Source organism: Colobus angolensis, unplaced genomic scaffold, assembly GCF_000951035.1.
Source record: "Colobus angolensis palliatus isolate OR3802 unplaced genomic scaffold, Cang.pa_1.0 Scaffold71, whole genome shotgun sequence".
Lineage (NCBI taxonomy): Eukaryota > Metazoa > Chordata > Mammalia > Primates > Cercopithecidae > Colobus > Colobus angolensis.
In genome coordinates, this window is record NW_012120821.1 from 10,831,197 (window position 1) to 10,854,095 (window position 22,899).

General features: G+C 41.0%; 1 protein-coding gene across 1 annotated transcript in view; it reads left to right on the top strand.

The window, feature by feature from the left end:
- C5 (complement component 5) overlaps positions 1 to 22,899 on the top strand; it is a 100,082-nt gene that overhangs the window by 64,599 nt on the left and 12,584 nt on the right. The window contains exons 26-33 of the mRNA XM_011927429.1: positions 4,253 to 4,412; positions 5,140 to 5,235; positions 6,822 to 6,993; positions 10,199 to 10,404; positions 12,168 to 12,320; positions 15,098 to 15,160; positions 16,234 to 16,315; positions 17,387 to 17,445. Of these exons, the coding sequence (XP_011782819.1) occupies positions 4,253 to 4,412; positions 5,140 to 5,235; positions 6,822 to 6,993; positions 10,199 to 10,404; positions 12,168 to 12,320; positions 15,098 to 15,160; positions 16,234 to 16,315; positions 17,387 to 17,445 (991 nt within the window). The remainder of the gene's footprint in view (positions 1 to 4,252; positions 4,413 to 5,139; positions 5,236 to 6,821; positions 6,994 to 10,198; positions 10,405 to 12,167; positions 12,321 to 15,097; positions 15,161 to 16,233; positions 16,316 to 17,386; positions 17,446 to 22,899) is intronic.

The following is a 22,899-nucleotide window of genomic DNA, read 5'->3' on the forward strand; positions in this document are numbered from 1 at the left end:
TACCCTGCCCTTTGTCCCCCGTTGATCAAGTCAGAATCGTCAGTTGGTTTTTGATTCCTTCCTTTCCTTTTGGCTTTATCTCTGATCAGCTACCAAGTTCCATAGATTATACCTTAGAATTAGGCCTGACCTTGTGTGGGTGACACACTTTAAAAGACACACAGGGCCAGGTGCAGTGGCTCACACCTATAATCCTAGCACTTTGGGAGGCTGAAGCAGGAGGATGGCTTGAGCACAGGAGTTCAAGACCAGCCTGAGTAACATAAGGAGACCTTGTCTTTAATAAAACATTAAAAATATAAAAAACAAATAAAAGGCTCAGAGACCCCTGCAGCACACCAACCAAAGGATAACCGAGGATGCAGGAGTGGGAGTGAGTGTCAATGAAGACTGGAAACTGACACAGCAGGACCTGGGAAATAGATGCCTGGAGAGCAGAAAGCCCCACAGGAAGGTGCAACAGCCTCTCAGTAAACTCTTAGAGCCTTTCAAGAGTTTGGGGCAAGACTGAAACATAGACCCAACTCCGTAAGTTCCTTGAAAGAAATAATAGACATAGAAGAAAATGTCCAGCACCTAAATACCCTCAAACTTTTCTTGAGAAATGTAAAGAAGATTTTTTAAAGTGCAAATATCATTCATATTAACAAAACCCTAAATTGATGACTATGAACATTTTTTGTATTCACCTTAAAAAAAATTATGGATATTGAAATTTTCTCTTTAACTACAAACTTTCATCTTATTTCTGTTTCTTTCCCCCAAGGGCATTCACTATCATTAGTTTATGCATCTTTCCATAACATTTTAAGTATTTTATATAATATATATATACATTAAATCATATAGATGTAACTTAACTCCAGTTTGGCTGCTCACTGCTCAGATGCCAAACTCGAGACTAGGATTGGTGGGAGGAAAAGCAGGTTAATTCAAAAGCCAGCAACCTGAGGAGATGCAGACTAGAGTCATGAAACTATCCCAAATGCCCTAGGCTGGCCAGAGGGATTTTAAAGGGGAAGGGGCTTGGAAAACTATGTGCAGGAGTTAGCTACATGCAAGTCAGCATGTCTTGTTCTGATTATTATCTTGAGTAATGGGCCATCTAGTGGTCAGCTAGACTGGAACAGGTTTGTAGATTAACTGCTCAGTGTTTTTCTTCTTCAGGGGACATTTCGCAACCTTGATTTTTATCTCATGGCTAGTTCCTGGAATTCTTAAGCAAGCACTGTTTAAGAAAGTTAAGCATGGTAAAAGAAAGAATGGTCATTTGCTTCCAAAATGAAGTGATGGCTTCACAGTCCCTTTTTGTATTTCTAAATGATTATAACTAGTATACCTATCATTCTGTAACTTATCTTTTTCTTTTAATACTTTTTAGTTATTTTAGATATAGTAGTATAAGTAAATATAACTCACTCCTTTTCCTTGCCATGCAGCATTTTATTTTACAAATATATCACATAGTATATATTCTTTATCCATTCGTATCTTGACGGACAACCATTTCCAAATTTTAATATTACAAACAATGTGATAACGAACATCTTCATGTGTCTCTTTGTGCACATGTGTGAGAGTTTCTCTAGGGTATATCCCAGGAGATAGAATTGCTGGAACATAAGGAATGCATATTTACAGTTTTATCAGATTTTGCCAGATTTCTCTTCAAGGTGACTAAAAAATTCTTTTCTACTCTAAATGTTTAGTCCCAGACCCTACTGTAAAACATGAGGAACTAAACTAGACCATATTAAGAACTTATAGAGGTAGCCTAGGGTCTGGAACAAAAGCAAATCAAATAGCCTACTTCTTTCCTCCAAGTCACACTTAAAATTTGAATTTCAGGGCAGTCTCCAAGGGACAGGTCAGTGGGAAGAGGAGAATGCAAAAAGCTAGAGAAGTTGTATTTGCTTTACCTTTAGGGAAGAGCTGTCCAGACCCCCACTCTTTGAGGACTCTAGGGCCGAGACACCCAAGAGTACCAAAGAGAAAGAGAGATGAGAATAAGAGCTTATAAAAGCCGGGCACAGTGGCTCACACCTATAATCCCAGCACTTTGGGAGGCTGAGGCGAGTGGATCACCTGAGGTCAGGAGTTCGAGATCAACCTAGCCAACATGGTGAAACCCTGTCTCTACTAAAAATACAAAAATTAGCTGGGCCGTGGTGGCACGTGCCTGTAGTCTCACCTACTTAGGAGGCTGAGGCAGGAGAATCACTGGAACCTGGGAGGCGGAAGTTGCAGGGAGCCAAGATTGTGCCATTACACTCCAGCATGCGCAATAGAGCGAGAGTCCGTCTGAAGAAAAAAAAAAAAAGAGAGTAAGAGCTTATACCTATTGAATACTTACTATAATCCAGAACTATTTTAAGTATGTTCATATATTTAATCTTTATAATTGATCCCAAAGGATGAGTTCATTGTTTCTATTTATTGCCATTGCCTTTTTTCAAATATGTAAAGTACGGGGAGGGTATATCATGGGCCAAATAGACAAGTGGAGAGGCAGCCTGGCTGTATAGATAAGTGGAGAGGCAGCCTGGCCGCATAACGGCACTCATATACCTTTCTAGCCTGCTAAAAGAAGAGAGACTTCCAAAAGCCAAAATCCCAAAAGAGACCCAATATAAAATGTGGGCCGATCTTTGAAAATGTGACTGTCCTTGAACCTGAGCAATCCATAGAAGTATTTCTCCTCCTTGAGAGCAGTGTGAGGGGATTAAAAAGAGAGGAATTCTCAATTCTTACCCCCTAAAAGTCAATAGAATAGAAAATAAGTTTCTAATGTTTTTAGAGAAAGAATTAGGAAAAGGCCCCTAGTTGTGGAGGGGCAAGTTCAATTAATATCAAAACAATAATTTTAAAAATAATTAAAGCAATTAGAGCAAAGACTGAGAACAACCTAAATGTCTACAGAAAGGGAAATGGCTTAAATAGCTTTGGTGCATCTGTACCAAAATACTATAATTTAATGTATAAAATCACTTGTAAAAGAACGAGGAAATTTTATGTATTAATCTAGATCTCTAAGGCATATTACTAAATAGAAAAGAAGCCAAGTACAGGATAATGTAAACATTCTCCCACTATTTTGGTGTGGTTGGGGTGGAAAGGTAGATGGGAAGGCTATATTGTTGTATCTACTATTTGGAAGAATGTACAAGAAACAATGGTCATCTGTTGGGAGGTGGAGGGGGACAGGGACTGCTAGAAGGGGACTTTTCATTATATATCCCTTTGTGCTTTTGGGTTTTTTCGTTTTTTTGGGAAAGGTCTCTGTCACTCAGGCTGGATGCAGTGGCACAATCTCAGTTTACTGCAGCCTTTACCTCTTAGGCTCAAGTAATCCTCCCACCTTAGCCTCCCAAGTAGCTGAGACTATAGGTGCATGCCACCATGTCTGTCTAATGTTTTGCATTTTTTGTAGAGACAAGGTCTCACTATGATACCCAGGCTTCACTTTTGGATTTTTGAATCATGTGAGGGTTTTACCTCTTTAAAAATGCTTAAAATACATTTTTAAAATGAAAATGAAAAAGAAACACAAATTTTTTAAGTGAGGGGAAGTGGGAGAGCGAGTAAAGTGGTCTGAGTCTCAGACATCTGAGGCCCTGGGGAATGGGGACTCCTGGGCGACTGAGAGAGTGAAGAGATGTTATGGGGGGATGAGCCCAATCCTCTCTGATACTCTTCAATGGGTGTTAGTAGAGACTCGAATTTGCTTTTTGACTAAGTAATAATGATCATTAAAATTTCCTGTGGGGTAGTAAGTTCTGTGTCAATGGCAGCACTCAAAGACAAGTGAGATAAACACTCCAGGGATATTGGGAAAGGGGACTTGGGGGCTCAGATAGGAATTTAGATTCCATGGCATGTACAGATTTTACAATCTAGAATTATATGATTTTCATGCCTCATGTTCATGGGTCAATGCCTTGACTCAAAAACTATTTATTTTATCTCTGTTATCTTTAACTTTAGAGTGTAATTCTTTAATCAGGAATCAATTTTTAGCTTGTGTGCTAGCTAACAATGTTGTAATCACAGAAGATGTGCTGTTCACATTTGTTTACCGAATGTTTTGGAGGTATTCCAAAAATCTTCCCTTCCTTTGTAAAATGGTGACTTACTTTGGAATTGTGTGTTTTAAAATGTTATTTTCTTGTAAAGAATAAAGTTGCATAAACTAATTGAAAGCCAAAAGGGATTCAGTGTTCTAAATATTTATTTATTTTATTTTGTCTTAAAGGTTAACAGCTTTTGCTTTAAGAGTACTTGGACAAGTACATAAATATGTAGAGCAGAACCAAAATTCAATATGTAATTCTTTATTGTGGCTGGTTGAGAATTATCAATTAGATAATGGATCTTTCAAGGAAAATTCACAGTATCAACCAATAAAATTACAGGTAAGGAAACCAAATGCAAAAATTGGCAATAGTTTTATTTACAGTTTGAGTTTTATTCTCATCCGATTATGGGAGGATAAAGAAGAAGAAGGAAAAAAAATGTAATTCTACAAGAAATTCCTTTTGTGAACAAGCAAAAAATACAAAGGTCTTCCCATAATATCTGAAGTGAAGCGATCTTCAGACAGTTCACTAGAGATCAGAGAAGTGATATCTTGGACCTCTCATTTAACGGGGTGGAGGGAGATGGGCAAGTGAAAGCACTCAAGCGAGATAGACCCAGGGCTTATTGAGAAATGAGAAGCAGGAAGGGAAAAAGTGGGAGATAAGGCTTAAAACACAGAGTAGAGGCCAGGCGCAATGTCTCACACCTGTAATTCCAGCACTTTGGGAGGCCAAGGCGGGCAGATCATGAGGTCAGGAGGTCAAAACCAGCCTGACCAATATGGTGAAACCCCATCTCTACTAAAAATACAAAAATTAGCTGGGCGTGGTGGTGCGCGCCTGTAGTACCAGCTACTCAGAAGGCTGAGGCCAGAGGATAGCTTGAATTGGGGAGATGGAGGTTGCAGTGAGCCAAGATCACGCCATCGCACTCCAAACTGGGTGACAGAGTGAGACTCCATCTCAAAAACAAAACAAACAAAAAAACCCACAGAGTAGAACCAGGTCATCTCACTTTAAAGACACCATTTCACTCTCCTTTGAAAACATTGCTTCTTTTTAGGGTACCTTGCCTGTTGAAGCCCGAGAGAACAGCTTATATCTTACAGCCTTTACTGTGATTGGAATTAGAAAGGCTTTTGATATCTGCCCCCTGGTGGTAAGTAAGAGTTTTCTTTCTCTCACACCCATCATCTATTTCTGTAACATATACTGGAGGGGCCACCAATCAGAAGACCTTTAGTTTCAAAAGCTTCTTTTCCTTCTTTCCAATTACTTGAAAATAACTTACACTCCAGAATTGAAAGATTTCAGAACAACGATAGCTATTAGAAACCACCTAGTCCAACCTACTCATCGACAGTTGAGAAAGCTGAGGACTGTAAGGTGAATTCAATTGCCCAGTGTCACAGGCTAATAAATTGTAGAGCTGGGTGTAAAACTGATAGCTGGAACTGTGATGGGAGAATGACCAGTGCCCCCAGCTTCTCTGTCTTATCTTTGCGAAATCCTGCTTTATATATGTTACTGTTGTCCTGTAGTGAAAGCACTCTGGATTGTGCAAGTACTGAGGATACACAACATCAAATGCGTATCCTCCAAATCCTTCCAAACAACATTTGCTTGGAAACAGGGGAGAAAAGTGATGAGCCACCTAAGTGAATCAACATAGAATATTTCCAAGGTTGACATGGGAAATCTCAAGTGGATTTGCAAAACTGGAATCACAAAACAAAACCATTTGTTTTCAGTTTGTTTCAAAAGCTTAACAAGACAAAATAATCCATGAAGACTAGTTTCCAGGGGCCTAGAGGACCAGTTGGCACCTAGTGGCCACATGGGTGAGAAATGCATGTGGAGCTGGGAGAGAAGGAGCCAGGCAGGGTGTTAGCAGCATTGCAGTAGGCTTTCTCCTGGCCCACTTGTCCAACATAACCATTTTGGTGGTGTCGGGACTGGTGATCGAGACCATTTACCCAGGCATTCTTAGGATCTAAAAGTATTTTGGCCGTTTGGATTTCTTTCTGCTACTTATTTTATTTTTTTTAAGTATAACTCCTCTTGAAGCTGTGTGCCTGTTGCAACTAAGCTGAGAGGGAACGATAAAAGTTGTGTCTATGGGCGGGGCGCGGTGGCTCACGCCTGTAATCCCAGCACTTTGGGAGGCCGAGGCGGGCGGATCACAAGGTCAGCAGATCGAGACCATCCTGGCGAACACGATGAAACCCCATCTCTACTAAAAATACAAAATTTAGCCGGACGTGGTGGCGGGCGCCTGTAGTCCCCGCTACTTGAGAGGCTGAGGCAGGAGAATGGCGTGAACCCGGGAGGCGGAGCTTGCAGTGAGCCGAGATCGCGCCACTGCACCCCAGCCTGGGTGACAGCGAGACTTCCTCTCAAAAAAAAAAAAAAACTTGTGTCTATGCTTGGTGGCTTTTCTTCCTGGAGACTAGGTCTGATGGTGTAATCAGAAACTAAAGGCACAAAACCTCTAAAAGGAAGGTGAGAACTCAGAGGCCAAAAGCTTAACCTGATTTGGACAACCTCATTGTCCCTTCCAAGATTATGCTCTGCTCCTTCTCTCGGAGGGATTTGCTTCACTGAGAAGCCATCCGTTTCCATTAGGTCAGTCCTCTTTTCACCCCCCTCTTCCTTGCTCCAGGATAGTGGGATCTGAGGGTAGTTCATATCACTTGATAGGTGGTTGCTTGACATAGAAACTGAAGTATCTTCTCTTGTTTCCAGAAAATCAATACAGCTCTAATTAAAGCTGACACCTTTCTGCTTGAAAATACACTGCCAGCCCAGAGCACCTTTACATTGGCCATTTCTGCCTATGCTCTTTCCCTGGGAGATAAAACTCACCCACAGTTTCGTTCAATTGTTTCAACTTTGAAGAGAGAAGCTTTGGTTAAAGGTATAACTTGTTCCATACATTTATTCAGCAAGCGTTCACTAAGACATAAAGTCTGCTAAATCTGGGAAGTGGGTAGTGACATGCAAACTTGAGTAAGATGCAATTCCTGTCCTCAAGGAACAAGCCATCACAATACAATGTAATGTGTGCTGTTATTCATTCATTCATTCATGCATTCATTCAGCAAGCATTTATTCTTTTTTTTAAGACAGGTTCTCGCTCTGTCACCCAGGCTGGAATACAGTGACATGATCGTGGCTCACTGCAGCCTCTGTCTCCTGGGCTCAAGTGATCCTGCCACCTCAGCCTGCCAAGTAGCTGGGACTACAGGTGCACACCACTGAGCCCAGTTAATTTTTTTCTATTTTGCAGATACGCGTCTCACTATGTTTCCCGGGATGAACTCAAATGCCTGGGCTCAAGCACTCCTGCTGCCTCAGCCTTCCAAAGTGCTAGGATCACAGGCATGAGCCACCACACCTGTCCTCTATTTATTCCTTTATTCAATAAATATGCATTGAGTACCCTATGGACACCTCCTATATATCTGGCACTATTCCAGTCTCTGGGAATAAAGGAATAAACAAAACGGGCTCCCCAAAATCCAGGCTGTCATGAAACTTAAATTCTAACTGGGAAGACACAAACATGATAAATAAGTAAAGCTTTATGAATAGGTGGTGATGGCTGATATGAAGAAAAATGAAGGAGGGAAAGGAGACAAGGTGAGAGGATGGGTTGTAATTTCAGACAAGCTGACTGGGCTTAAGTTTCACTGAGAGGATGGTGTTTGAGTGAAGACCTGAAAGGAGGTGAAGTAGCAAGTCCTGTGGCTGTCTAGAAGGGTATACCTGGTCTCCACCACGTAGAAATGCCCTGAGGCATGGGCATGCCTGGTGCTCCAAGAATGGCAAGGAGGCCAGTGTGACTGCAGAGGAGTGAGAAGAGGAGTAGGAAGTGAGGTCAGGGAAGGAAAAGGTGAGGGAACAAGGGAAGGTCATCTGAGGCATTAGAGAGACTCTTCAGGGCTTCTGTAACAGTTGTGCAGTGGACAAAGCACCTAAGCAATCAAGTGAATCGAGGCTGAAATCCAGCCTGTGCTCCACTCCCCTGCCTACGTACCCTAGTTTAGGGCTGCTTCCACGTAGAGCAAGGAGTGCTCATGTCTTATCCACAGCAATGTGCCATGGGGACCAGAAGGAGCCCTAGAACTTTAATTTCAGCTTTGAGAGTGAAAAGGGGAGCCACTGGGGGATTTTAAGCAAAGGAGTGCATGACCTGGCTTATATTTTACCAGGTTTGTTATAAAAGTATGTGTTTGGTTTTGAAAAATAAAGATACTGCTTCCTATAGGTCGAGAGACAAAAAATAGAAAGAGAGTAGCAGTGATTATTGGCATGACTGAGCACTTTGGAGTCCTCTTCTAGCTAAGGTTTTCTAGAAGTTTTATAAATCTTACTGAGGTTTATGACCATCTACAAAATATGATTTGTGTCATCATTTTAAAATTACTATATTTTAACATATGCCTCAAAACCACTTGTATGATACTTCAAAAATAACACAAAAGAAATGTCTTGGGTATTGTGAGATATGGATCATAAAATCATAGAATTTAAGAGCTAGAAGGGAACTTAATAATCCAAGAATTGTTCCAGTTGGGTTTCTTTAAAATCCTAAACTCAACTCTTCATTTTAAATACAGCAAATCCGAGACTCTGAGAGGAAGGGTCAATATCATTTTCAAGGTCATGCAAATAATGTAGTTACGAATTATAAACATATACATCAAAATTTTACTGACCTTCAAATATGATTTCCAAATATACATTACTTTTTAAAAAAAAATAGTTTGTTCCAAAAAGGATTTGAGGTATACAGGTTTAAATAACAAATATAATTTACAGCCTAATTTATGAAAAGTGCTGCATGTGTGAAATGGTCTTGAGTGCTTTAAATTGGAAAGAAAAAATCAAAGACTGAACGAAGGCTTTAGGTGTAATCTCATAATTTCCAAGATGTACATTTTTCTATCAGGGAAAAAGATTCTCCAGTTTACTTTTTAGTGTCAGTAATAATAATAATAATAATAATAATAATAATCCCTTATATATGCATGGTGCTTTCTAGTTTGCAACATCTTTTAATTTAGTATTTCATTTGAGTTTCACTGCATAGAAGAAAGTGTTATCTGTACTACAGGTATTAGGAAACTGAGTCACACAGAACTAAAGGAATTTGCCCAATGTGACATGGTAAGTTAGTAACGAAAGAAAGACTAGAAGCTGGGTCTACTGATTCCCAGTTTACTGTACTTTCCACTCTACTAAACTTCCCCTTCCTACTACATGTGTACTATGTTGATTTTAAAATATAGATTGAGGCCGGGTGCAATGGCTTATGCCTATAATCCTAGTACTTTGGGAGGCCAAGGTAGGAGGGTTGCTTGAGCCCAGGAGTTTGAGACCAGGCTGGGTAACATAACCGGGCATGGTGGCACATCCCTATAGTCCCAGCCACTCAGGAAGCTGAGGTGGGAGCAGCACTGAGCCCAAGAGATGGAGGCTACAGTGAGCTACAATCACACCACTGCACTCCAGCCTGGGTGACAGCAAGATCCTGTCTCAAAACACACACACACACACAAACGAAAAACAGGTTGAGTGTTCTTTATCTGAACTGCTTGGGACCAGAACTATTTCAGATTTCAGATTTTTTTTTTCAGATTTTGGAACATTTACATATATAAAATGATATTTTTTGGGGATGGGACTCAAGTCTAAACATGAAATTCATTTATGTTTCATATATACCTTCCTTTACACACAGCTTGAAAGTAATTTTACACAGTATTGTCAATAATTTTGTGCATGAAACAAAGTTTTGACTGTATTTTGATTGTGACCTGTCACATGAGGTCAGGGATGAAATTACCTCCCTGTGGCATCATGTCAGAGCTCAAAAACTTTCAGATTTGGGAGGCATTTCATATTTCAGATTTTCAGATTAGGGATGCTCAATGTGTAAAGACAAGTAGCACCACATTAAGGGATCTCTCTTTGCATTGGTCATCTTCGGGAAGTTCCTCTAACAAGAAAAAGTAAGTAGCTTCTAGAAACTGGAAGGCCATAATACACCTGGTAGAATTATTATGTCAAATTCACATTTTTAATCATATTAATGAATGTGATTTGTTGGTGTTCAGGTAATCCACCCATTTATCGTTTTTGGAAAGACAATCTTCAACATAAAGACAGCTCTGTACCTAACACTGGTACAGCACGTATGGTAGAAACAACTGCCTATGCTTTACTCACCAGTTTGAACTTGAAAGACATAAATTATGTTAACCCAATCATCAAATGGTTATCAGAAGAGCAGAGATATGGAGGTGGCTTTTATTCAACCCAGGTAACATTTCTTTGTCTTGTTTCATCTTCCTGTAGACATTTTTATTTTCTCCCACACCACGCTCATCTGGCCTCCGTGGCTTTGTCCACCAAATGAGCATGCAATAGATATGAATAATGTCTAGAATTGAAGGACCCCTAGAGGTTATCTATGTCAACACTCTTATTATATAGAAGAGGAAATTAGCCCAGGGAGTTTCACTCAGGGAATTCATGGCAGAGCCAGAATCAGAACTCATGTCTCCTGACTTTAAGCCCAGTACCTCCTTCATTATTCTAAATCACCATGAAAGGCTAGTAAGGTTATTAGCAATTATATCATATCCTATGTAATAAATAGTGATTGCCATGTAGACAAAGGTACTGATGCTCCTTCTCCACAATGAAATAAATAAAAAGTGAGAGAAATACTGATTGTTATATGTTAATCTATCTAGCTATTTAATGTAAACTCATTTGAGTATGTATTTTTATTACAACCAATTATTATGTAGTTGTATAATAAATGTTTATATTCAAAGTTTAGATGAATGCTAATGTCTTCCCTGTTGCCTGGATGTTTAGATAATGATGGAGTGTGTTTATTTATAGACATAAAATTTAGATGTAGAGATGGCCTTCAGTATTAATTTACTGACCATCTAATGTGTTTTATCTTGGGTACAATTATAGGGTTAGCAGAAAAGAGTGCCCTATTGATTAGCATTTGCCCCCTAGATATAGGCAGAGGGAATGGCCACATTGTTTAACATCTCTGATCTAGTCATGTTTCTCAGTTTTATAGATGAGAAAGATGAGGTCCAGAAAGATAAAGTTTATTCATTTATTCCTTCAACAAATATTTATGTACCTACTAAATGCAATGGATATTGCCTTAGTCCATTGTGTGTTGCTATAACAGAAAATGACACACTGGATAATTTATATTGGACAGAAATTTATTAGCTCATGGTTCTGGGTCCTAGGAAGTCCAAGATCAGGGGGCTGCACCTGATGAAGGCATTCCTGTTGCATTATTCCATGGTGGAAGGGCAAAGAGTAGATGGAGTGGGGGGTTGGTAGGAGTGGGGTATAAACTCATCCTTTTATAACAAATTTACTCTACAATAAGCAGCATTAATCCATTTATGAAAGTGGTACCCCCATGGCCCAAACACCTCCCATTAGGCCTCACCTCCTAACACTGCCACATTGGGGACCAAGCCTTCCAACACATGAACTTTGGGGGACACATTCAAACCACAGCAGGCATCAAGAAAAATATATTACCTACTTGCCTCATGAATCTTACATTGCAGTGGGGTAGGCTAACAATAAACTATAAATAAAAGCATTACAAATTGAGATGAGTACTATAAAGGGCAAAAAGGGAACATTAAAACAGAGAATAATGGGAAAGGGGAGTTTATGGCCTTTTTGTGGAGATACTTAAGCTCAGACTAAAGGATGAGGAAGAGATAATCATGCAAAGACTCAGAGGAATTCTGCAAACAGTGACTTGCCTGAGGTTACATTTGCAGAACATATGGAGGACCCAGATCTGAGGCCACACTTCCTTCCTGTCCTTGCTAACAGCATCATCTTTATTGAGGAGGGAGAGACCTTTCTTCCACCTCCACAATGGGGCTCTTAACCAGTCTTACTGCGTCAGCTGGAGTTTCATCTCCAGACAATGCTGCCCTACCCCCCATAAAAAGGGCATTTGTAAATAGGGAGAACATCAATGAACTAAACGTATTTTTGTGCCTTGCTGATTGTTGACAGGACACAATCAATGCCATCGAGGGCCTGACAGAATATTCACTCCTGGTTAAACAGCTCCGCTTGAATATGGACATCGATGTCGCTTACAAGCATAAAGGTCCCTTACATAATTATAAAATGACAGACAAGAATTTCCTTGGGAGGCCAGTAGAGGTAAATGAAGAACTTTGTGTAGTATTTTACAATTGGCTGAGACCACTGAAATCATCTGTCCCACTCGTTATTTTATAAATCTATCTTTTCGCTACTTAAACATATATTGAGTGTCTGTTATGTCCTAAGCAGGGATGCCTGCTATATCCTGGGCACTGAGGATTCAAAAATAAAACACAGTCAGCATACTGCAGGGAGATTGTCATTTAAGCAGATAGTGAAAAATAAGAGTCTTGATAGGTACATGGAAGTACAGAGGGGCCCTCCTGATCCCGGCTGAAAGATGGGAGGAGTTTGTCAGATGTGTCCAGCTGTGTGGGTTAAATCTGAAAAAATCAGAATGAGTTAGCCAAGTGAAGAAAAAGGAAGAACATTCCAGACATAGATAACAGCACACAGAGCAGTACAGTGAGTGTAGGAGGGAAGGCATGTCTGGGAAGCTGCTAGTGGTTCCTTCTGGCCTTGGTCATACATGCAGACTGTGGCCAGGCTGGAGTCAGCCTTTAGGGTCCCCAGCTCCTTGCCCCATGTCCTTTGCTACTGCTGGATTTTTAAAGGTGGTAACTTTGATAGCTTATGAAAATTTCACAAAGAAAAAGGCATGTTGGAAAAACTGGGTTCTCTATTAATATTAGCTGCCCACATATAGCTGCTAATACATATTTTTCTAATTACTGTGTTTGCATTATTTTAAAGTATACTTAAATGTACGGTAATTGGAAATAGTCCTCACTGTTGACAACTTTCACAAATTGGTGTTTGTTAAAAGTAAACAAGTATGAGAAATATATATATATATTTTTTGAGATGGAGTTTCGCTCTTGTTGCCCAGGTGGGAGTGCAATGGTGCAACCTCAGCTCACTGCAACCTCCGTCTCCCGGGTTCAAGCAATTCTCCTGCCTCAGCCTCCCAAGTAGGTGGGATTACAGGCACCTGCCACCACACCCAGCTCATTTTTTGTATTTTTCATAGATACGGGATTTCACCATTTGGCCAGACTGGTCTCAAACTCCTGACCTCTGGTGATCCACTCGCCTTGGTCTCCCAAAGTGCTGGAATTACAGGCGTGAGCCACCATGCCCAGTGGAGAAATAAAATTTAATGCAAAAATTGCAAACTGGTGGCCCATACTGAAATAAAGGATATGGATATAAACATAGACATAGATATATGCCAACATTTAAAGATCCAGAGATTTCAAATAAAAACCTGATTCCCAACTTCCCTTGATAAACCAAAAGACCTGGCAGCAAGGCACTGGGCATTGGCACGGCTTCTGCAATTTACTGCAGTCCCCACCAGTCACAGGATGTATGCATGTGCATTTATGTTCATACCTGCTTTGTGCCCAGACCTCTGCAGGCATTTGTGCTTGTGGTCCCTAGTTTGGGAATATGTCTTCTTTCCCTGGGATCATTTAGAGTTGACTGGAGATTCATGTTCTGAGTCTGAGCTCTAAAGAGGATCTCTTGACCTTCCAGCTACCTGAGGTAGCTGGAATTATTATTTTCTATAGGGATAATGCTGTAAGAGGCCTCTTGTCATCCTAGCAAAATGTAAACCTTAGCCTAGGATGCTGCTTCCACGTAACACCTGGGCTGTTATTATCCAGTGTGGAATTTTCTACTCCAGCATTTCCTGAAATGTGTTCCGTGAAAGAGTGTTAGGTGATTGAGTGTGCATGAAAAACTCTAGCTTAAATGAAGTTAAACAAGTTTTTAAATCCAGAATTCCCCTGTTCTGTAATGTGTATGTGATTAAGTGTGGTGACTCTGGGCGTGAAAAGCGGCAGAGGCAGGGAACAGTGCACAGCATTTCCCAAACTTATTTGTCATGCATGCTTTTCACATGCAGTATCTCAAGACACTCGTTTTCCAGCACATGCTGCTATATTCTATCAGGGAGAACAAGAATGTTGACCTACTTTCCTACATTTACTAAAATTTGAAGGAAGGATTGAGAAACTTTAACATATGCCCAATCCCTCTTGCATTATTGTGCTAAGCAAAGGAAAGGGGAGGCTTGGAATAAAGGAAGTTCCAACTCCTCGGGCTCAAAACTATCTCTCCCCTACTTTCCACAAATTAGGGAGCATTTGGATGACAAAGTTCCTCTGGACAGGAGAATGAGTTAACTCCATTTATGTCTTCACTTTCCTACTGGCAGAGTGGGAAGAAGAGCAGCGGCAACTAAGGATTTGGCAGGCTTGAGTGGGGTGCTAGTGGTTTGGGATGGGGTACCAGGGGTTTCTGCAAACAAAGGCCATGACAAGTGGAAAAGATAAATCATCAAGAGATGGAAAAAGGGTGCAAAGGAGGAACTCAGAGAGGACCAAAGATAGATGCACCCACTTTCAAGTTATGTGGAGGTTCCCTGCTCTGGGTTCTGATGAAAACGATCTCCATTGGCACACAGGATGCTGATTCCTGAGCTAGGCACAGAAAGGAATTTATTCAGTTGGCAAAAGGAGATGAAGATCCAGATTTACCATAGCCATATGTAAATGAAAATGTAACCAGAAGTGACCTCTGACATGCTGCTTTTGTTGGTTCACTCGGGAGATCTCAGACATCTTATTTACAGGTAGAAGGGAAAGGGGAAATACTAGCCTTGTTTAGCACCTGCCATGGGCATAGAATTTTCAGTGTCTCATCCAGTTACTCTCAGAGGAGATCTGAGAGAGGAGGCTGGTAGGTGTCAGCTCACTTTTCATAGCTCTATCCTCCCTCCCTATCAAATGATGAAAGAAAGCATGTTTTCTCTATTATCTTTCCAGGTGCTTCTCAATGATGACCTTGTTGTCAGTACAGGATTTGGCAGTGGCTTGGCTACGGTACATGTAAGTATTTAATTGATATCCAATAACGAGTTATGTGTCTATTTGTACTAAGTAAGCATTTTGGGGGATTTATGTGTTATTCATAAAGGCTTGTTTCTTCATTTTAGCCACTTGGCAGTTGCAATTTTTTTTCTTTTTTCTTTTTTTTTTTTTAAATGGAGTCTCACTCTGTCACCCAGGCTAGAGTGCACTGGTGCAATCTTGGCTTACTGCAACCTCCACCTCCCAGGTTCAAGCAATTCTCCTGCCTCAGCCTCCCAAGTAGGTGGGATTACAGGCACATGCCGCTAGGCCCGGCTAATTTTTCTTATTTTTAGTAGAGATGGAGTTTCACCATGTTGGCCAGGCTGGTCTCAAATTCCTGATCTCAATTGATCCATCCATCTTGACCTTCCAATGTGCTGGGATTACGGGAGTGAGCCACCATGCCTGGCTGGCAGGTGCAAATTTTTCCAGGCTGTTTAAGTATGTTCATGCATTCTTAAATTACATGTTCTGAGCATAAATTAACATCCTATTAATAATTTTAATCACATTTTTATCTTTAGTACATTCATTCCTTCGAGGACTATTGTAAGTTTATATGGGGGAGGAGAGATTGTCCACTTTTCTGCCACTTCTGGTTGGTGTCAATGTATCTACTTCTGGCAGCACCTCTGCCCATTCACACACACCTATAATTTGCTGTTTGCCATTATGGTGTGTGGCTGGAAGAAACCCACACTCCTTAGCCTTGTGGTGTTGTGTGTAAAATTAAAGTGGAAAGGTTCAAGAACAAGAACCTTGGGAACTCTCCTGTAGAGTAAGGTGCCCAGATTTGACGCATGGAATTTAGACCAAGATTCTGACCGGCCAGAAGTCATTTTTTGCTTACTTTGGGCCTCTCAGGTTTAGATTATGGAGTTTGCTTAGAGTCCAGCTGCTGGAAAAGTGAGTCACTAATGTACACCATTTGTGCTGGATTATGAAAATGATTCTTCGAGCATCCCATCTGCAGCAGCAGTGCTGCCATAATACCTTTGTCACTTTCCCACTTTAAATAGACTCTTCTTGCTTACTTGTCCCCAATGTAGGTAACAACTGTAGTTCACAAAACCAGTACCTCTGAGGAAGTTTGCAGCTTTTATTTGAAAATTGATACTCAGGATATTGAAGGTAAAACAGCAGGATTTACCCTGTAATTTTGGCTAAAAATAAAGCATGTCTATACATAGAGAGCTTCTCTGATTAGGAAAAATGTGCTTACTCAAAAAGCAAAATTTCTTGATCAAATACTTTAGCAGGTTGACATCCAAGTAAATTTTTTACATTAGATATATTTTTTACAATAGATATAACTCTTTAATATAGTTGGAAGCTAATATTAAATAGCAATAACTAAGCTAAATGTATTTGCTATTGATCAATAAATTGTTTTGACTGACTATGTTACTTTTAAAGAGTGTAACTAGTTGTAAAGCCACATTAAGGTCTAATTCCAGAACCCAGCATTTCTGTGACTTTTGTGTTAACCTTCCAATCTAGGACCTTGAATTCCCTTATCACCCTGTTAGTTTTCCATCCCTTAGCCTTTCTGTATTCCAAGGGGTCCAGCAAATGAACATTTCTCTGCCTCCATCTTTAACTTAGTCTCTCCTGTACTTACCATTCTTTCTTTAAATTTACCCCGACCCTTTTTTTTTTAACCCAAGGCCCTCACATCCCTCTGCTGGTTGGTTCTCCCTTCCTGGTCCAAAAGCAAGTCCACTTGCACACTCCAGTCCTCCTCCTCTCCCCATTGCCTCCAGGGTCAGAATGAATGCTGCTGCCTCTGCCCTGATATTTTCCATCTATAGCTCAGAAGCCTGTTCCTACAGGAAACTTCCCAACTACCAGCAAATCAAGGCATCTGCTCTTCCTCCCTCCAACATCCCCCAAACGTATTACCAATACATATTTATCTTTAATAATTTCTTCCTTAAATTATAAGTTATTTGACAGCAGTGAACTGTTAATTATTTAAAGACTTTAATTATTTGAATTAATTATTTAAATACTTCCTGGTATTGTCAATAGCCATGAATTTCCATTAGAACCGCTGAAAGTATCTAAACTTCCAAATCACAAGTCATTTTTAAGTGTGTTCAGAGATCTGTTCATTAATGATTCTGTTCTGACACGTTCCAAAGCAGCTGAAAACAGTTTACTCTTATATTTGTCTGTTTGCTTTCTTGTTGCGTATGCCAGCATCCCACTACAGAGGCTACGGAAACTCTGATTACAAACGCATAGTAGCATGTGCCAGGTGAGCCCATTTCCACAAAAGTGAGTATAGACTCCAAGTTCTCATTTTTGTTTTAGTATTGTTTCTTTATATATTTTCAAATTTTAGTATGCCCAGAAGATGCAAAATTGTTCAATTGTTTAAAAATGCAGAACACATGTATTCTTAAATAGCTACTTACCATAAAAAACAGCCTTGGTTTTGCTCAGAATAGTTTTCTCTCTCATTTTTGTCTTCTGATTCAAACAGTATAATATTAATTTTTTCTTTCTTTCAGAGGGATAGAGATGTGATAAAAAAAAAAAACGGAAAAAATATAAAAGATTCTCTCAAAAACAGTTCCTACTCTCTTACTTAGAAAAATCACACTTACCTAACAAAATCCCTGGCCATTATCAGCTAGATTCTCAACTCAACCTGCACATTGAAGTCAGCTGGAGAACTCTTAGAGATGTCCAAATGTCCCGTGCTCCAGAGGTCATTCTAATGGTAGCCAGGGTTGAGAACCATTGATGTTAAACCCTCTCCTGACTAAGTTTCCTGTTATTGCTAGGTAACAATTTATTGCAAACGTAATGGTTTAAACCAATACAGTTTTACTATCTTGCAATTCTAGAGGTGAGAAGTCCTAAAATCAAGGAGTTGGGTAGGGCTGTATTCCTTCTGGAAGCTCTAGAATTTGTTTGCCTATTCCAGATTCTAGAGGCTCCCTGTGTTCTTTGGCTTGTGGCCCCTGTCTGTCTTCAATACAAGTGTCACAGCATCTTCCAATCTCTCTCTGACTGTGACCCCTGCTTCCATCATCACACCTCCTTCTCTGACTCTCCTGCTTCCCTTCCTCATAAAGATTCTTGTCTTTACATTAGACCTACACAAATAACCCCCCATCTCAAATCCTTAATTTAATCAAACCTGTAAAGTTCTCTTTGCCACATAAGGTAACATATTCACAGGTTCAGGGGATTAGGACATGGACATCCTTGGGGGCCATTATTCTGCTTACCACAGCCACCATCCTAAAATGTTTATGAAAGTGTAGGTTTTTTGCCAGGTACGGTGGCTCATACTGTAATCTCAACACTTTGGAAGGCCAAGGAGAGAGGATTGCTTGAGCCCAGGAGTTCAGGAATAGCCTGGGCACCATAGCCAGACCCCATCTCTATAGCAAATTTTAAAAATTAGCCAGACGTGGTGGCACACACCTGTAGTCCCAGCTACTTGGGAGGCTGAGGCAGGAGGATTGCTTGAGCCCAGGATGTTGAGGTTGCAGTGAGCTGTGACCATGCCACTATACTCCAACCTGGATGAAAAAGTGAGACCTGTCTCCAAAAAAAAAAAAAAAAAAGGAAAAGAATATGTAGGTATTTGAAAATATGTATATACTTTTGGCTTTGGTGATCACACAGTGTGATCAGATAGTGGTAGAGCCAGGACTGTAACACAGACTTCTTCCCTGATCTTTTCATCATCCCTCAATCCTTTCTATTGTGTTCTATTTTCTTAACTCTTGTATTATCAATAACAGTGATATCTATGGATGGCATTTTGCTGATTTTACTTATAATCATGCACCCACTGTGGATAACATGGAAATTCAATCGTGTTGTGCAAAAGATGAGAGCTGAGAAGGACCTTAGGGATGATATCATAATCCTCTTGTTTTGGAAATGAAAAAACTAAGACCCAAAGAAATAAAGTCGCCTGCCAAATGCTCACAGAGTTACAGGCAGAGCCAGGGGCTCAAATCCCCAGCCTCTGATGTTCAATCCAGTATCTAAACCGTCTCTCTTTTTTTTTTTTGAGATAGAGTTTCACTCTGTCACGCAGGTTGGAGTGCAGTGGCCTGATCTTGGCTCACTATAACCTCTGCCTCCCGGATTTGGGAGATTCTCCTTCCTCAGCCTTCTGAGTAGCTGGGATTACAGACACACAACACCACTCCCAGCTAATTTTTTTATTTTTAGTAGAGATGGGGTTTCACCATGTTGGCCAGGCTGGTCTCGAACTCCTGACCTCATGTGATCTGCCCACCTCAGCCTCCCGAAGTGCTGAGATTACAAGCCTAAACCACCATGCTCAGCCTAAACCACCTCTTTCAATCAGTGTAATCTAAGACCACGAATCCCAAGGAAAAGCATATTATTTCTCCCTGCTTCCTTCCCAGCTGTTTCCCAGCCTTCTCTGTCTCCCAAGCCCAATCGCTTCCTAGGATTCGTTCACTATTCAGTCCTATTTCCTTCCTCATCAGCATTTCTTCCTTCCAGCATTTCCTACTTCCTTCTGTGGCCAGTCCCTGCTCTCTGTTCCCACTCAAACATCTTTCCTCATTCCCTAACGTCTTTCCAGTAAGGTCACCCTTTCCCAGGCAGCTTCTTTCCTCCTGAATGCCATTCCTACCCTTGGTCACCTACCAGCTGGGGAGGAGCATGATCACAGTTACCTTTAAATGTGTAACAGTTGTCAAAGGGAAGTGTAAGGAAACTTCTGAGCAGAGCTCAAATCAGTGCCTGGGACCCTACAGGGAGGCATCTGGACTTGCCATGAAGAAGAGCTCTCTGATAGGGTGAGACACCTGTGGGATAGCCTCTGCCAGTAAGAACTCCAGTGACCTTCAGGACATCAGCTTACTTCTCCGATCCTCTTCTATGAAGCAAAGATATTGCACTACCTTCTCTCCAGTTTTCTGCCGGTTCTAATTGTCCACAATTCTGCCGTACAGAAAAAGGCCGTGATCAAAAACTCGTTCATTTGACTTCATTGGCAGGAGGCCTAATTCCAGATTATCAATATACAAAAGAAAGCAAGGAGAAATGCAATCTTGAATAGTCTATCCTTTGGTTTTTACAAATTGGGGACAAAATGTTCCAGAAAGGCGAGTGGAATATGCTTTTGGCTCTGTTGACACTGAAGTTAGGTTGGGTAAATTCCAAAAGGAACTGTGTAGTACTTATTCATGTAAGAACTTCTTTGCCTTCAAATATTCTCTCTCCTGATTAAAAAATGCCAGCATGAAGTTTCTGTGTTCAGAGGGTCTCTTTCGTGTATTTACCTTTTTACAACCTCTCTGTTGTATTCCTAAGAAAAGAAAAACAGGATTTCATTTCCCTCACAACAAAATGCCTTTGGGGAAGATTGCTGGTTTTGGCAGCAGGCAAAGGGCTTCTTGAAAGGAGGATTTCTGTTCCACCATTGAAACAGTCTCCATGGCAACCAGTCATCAAGGCTCCAGCAACCTTTTCATAGACACTCTCCACTCGGGAGGCCCTTTTCCATCCTGCTGACAAAGTGTTTGCATCTGTGAGCAAGAGTTCTCTGCTTCTACCCATCCAATTAGCAAGATGTTCAGATGTCACATTAGAGTTCCAAATGTTTTATATTCTGTTCTAAATTGTTAATTTGGTGGAGAATAGGGTTAAATTTTTATGAGCCAGATATTTTAGAATACTTTTCATTATTGTGGCAAATATTACATCTATAACTTCTATTGGGGACTGCTTTTACTTATTTATTTATTTCTGAGGCAGAGTCTTGCTCTGTTGCCTAGGCTGGAGTGCAGTGGTGCGATCTCAGCTCACTGCAACCTCTGCCTCCCAGCCTCAAGCGTTTCTCGTGCTTCAGCCTCTTAAGTAGCTGGGATTACAGGTGTGTGCTACCACCCAGCTAATTTTTGTATTTTTAGTAAAGAAAAGGTTTCACCATGTTGGCCAGGCTGGTCTCGAACTCCTGGCCTCAACTGATCCGCCTCAGCCTCTCAAAGTGCTGGGATGACAGGTGTGAGCCACTGCATCCAGCCGGGACTGTGTTATATATGCTCTATGAGGTGTCATTGAGGAAAAGATATGCCCTGACGCCTCACTTACTTGCATAGTGTCTCCTCTTCCACCAACATTCATACCTGCAGGTGAGATAAATTCATTTTCCCTGTTATGAAGCTGTCTTTTAATTTCTTCCTTTAATCCTGTCTGCTCTCCCAAGCTTCACTCTCAAACATCCAGCTGCCTCTCAAGCATCTTGAGGTGAGGTTGGAACCTGAAGCCAACTTTTGCAGAACCACACTCCCTCTGTCTCTGCCCTAGCCTCAGCCCCGCCAGCCTGTCTCTTTTATGTCTTCTAACATCTCTTAATGGTAGCTGTAAGCCTCTGCCACCCAAAACCAAAGCCTGGGAATTATAAAGATAAATTTAAAATACAAGCTTATACTTCTTCACAGTTAATTTTACAAATAAGGAAATGATCTTAGAAGGGGGAAATGATTTGTGGGAATCTCAGAACTGGAATAAAACCCAAGTTTCCTGATTCTCCATTTCAGTATTCTTTTCTCTCTTACAAAACAAAAACAAAAACAAAACCCTCCCATTGTGCCCTTTTTGCATTTCTCCTTAACTTCCTTCTAGCAGAATTCCTACTGAAAGGATAGTCCTTGAAACATTTTCTACATAAAGTAGCTATTATGGGAAATTTAGAAAATAGAGAAAAGCATGAAAAAGAAAAGAGATAATCGCTTATAATCTCACCATCCAGAGAAAGTAGCTACTAATATTTAGTGGGTTCTTTTGTTTGTTGGTTTGTTTTTAAAGAGGGAGTCTCGCTCTGTCACCCAGGCTGAAGTGAAGTGGTGTGATCTCGGCTCACTACAACCTCTGCCTCCCAGGTTCAAGCAATTCTCCTATAGCTGGGATTACAGGCGTGTGCCACCACGCCTGGCTAAAATTTTTTGTATTTTTAGTAAAGACGGAGTTTCACCATGTTAGCCAGGCTGGTCTTGAACTCCTGACCTCAAGTGATCCGCCTGCCTCGGCCTCCCAAAGTGCTGGGATTACAGGCGTGAGCCACCATGTCTGGCCTTACTGTATTTTCTTCCAGCTTTTCCTGGACATGTTTATTGAATCTCTTTTCTTTTTTTTTTTTTTTTTTTTGAGACGGAGTCTCGCTCTGTCGCCCAGGCTGGAGTGCAGTGGCGCAATCTCGGCTCACTGCAAGCTCCGCTGCCTCCCGGGTTCACGCCATTCTCCTGCCTCAGCCTCCCTAGAAGCTGGGACTACAGGCGCCCGCCACCTCGCCCGGCTAATTTTTTTGTATTTTTTAGTAGAGACAGGGTTTCACCGTGTTCGCCAGGATGGTCTTGATCTCCTGACCTCGTGATCCGCCCGCCTCGGCCTCCCAAAGTGCTGGGATTACAGGCGTGAGCCACCGCGCCCGGCCATTGGATCTCTTTTCAACATACAACTAATTTTTTCCCTTGGAATATGCTTCATTAGAAAATAAACTAACGTGAGAATCCAGAGACCTGGATTCTTCTGCGGCTCTGCATGAATTAGCCGTGTGACCTTGAACCAGTGCCTTACTCTCATCCTGAGTTTCCCCAGCTAGTTAGCTTGGTATGGATGACTTCTGTGTTCCAGTAGAGTGGTTCACTGAGATTATTGATCAAGTGAGGAAAGAGAATAGATGACTCAAAGATCTCTTGCAACTCTGA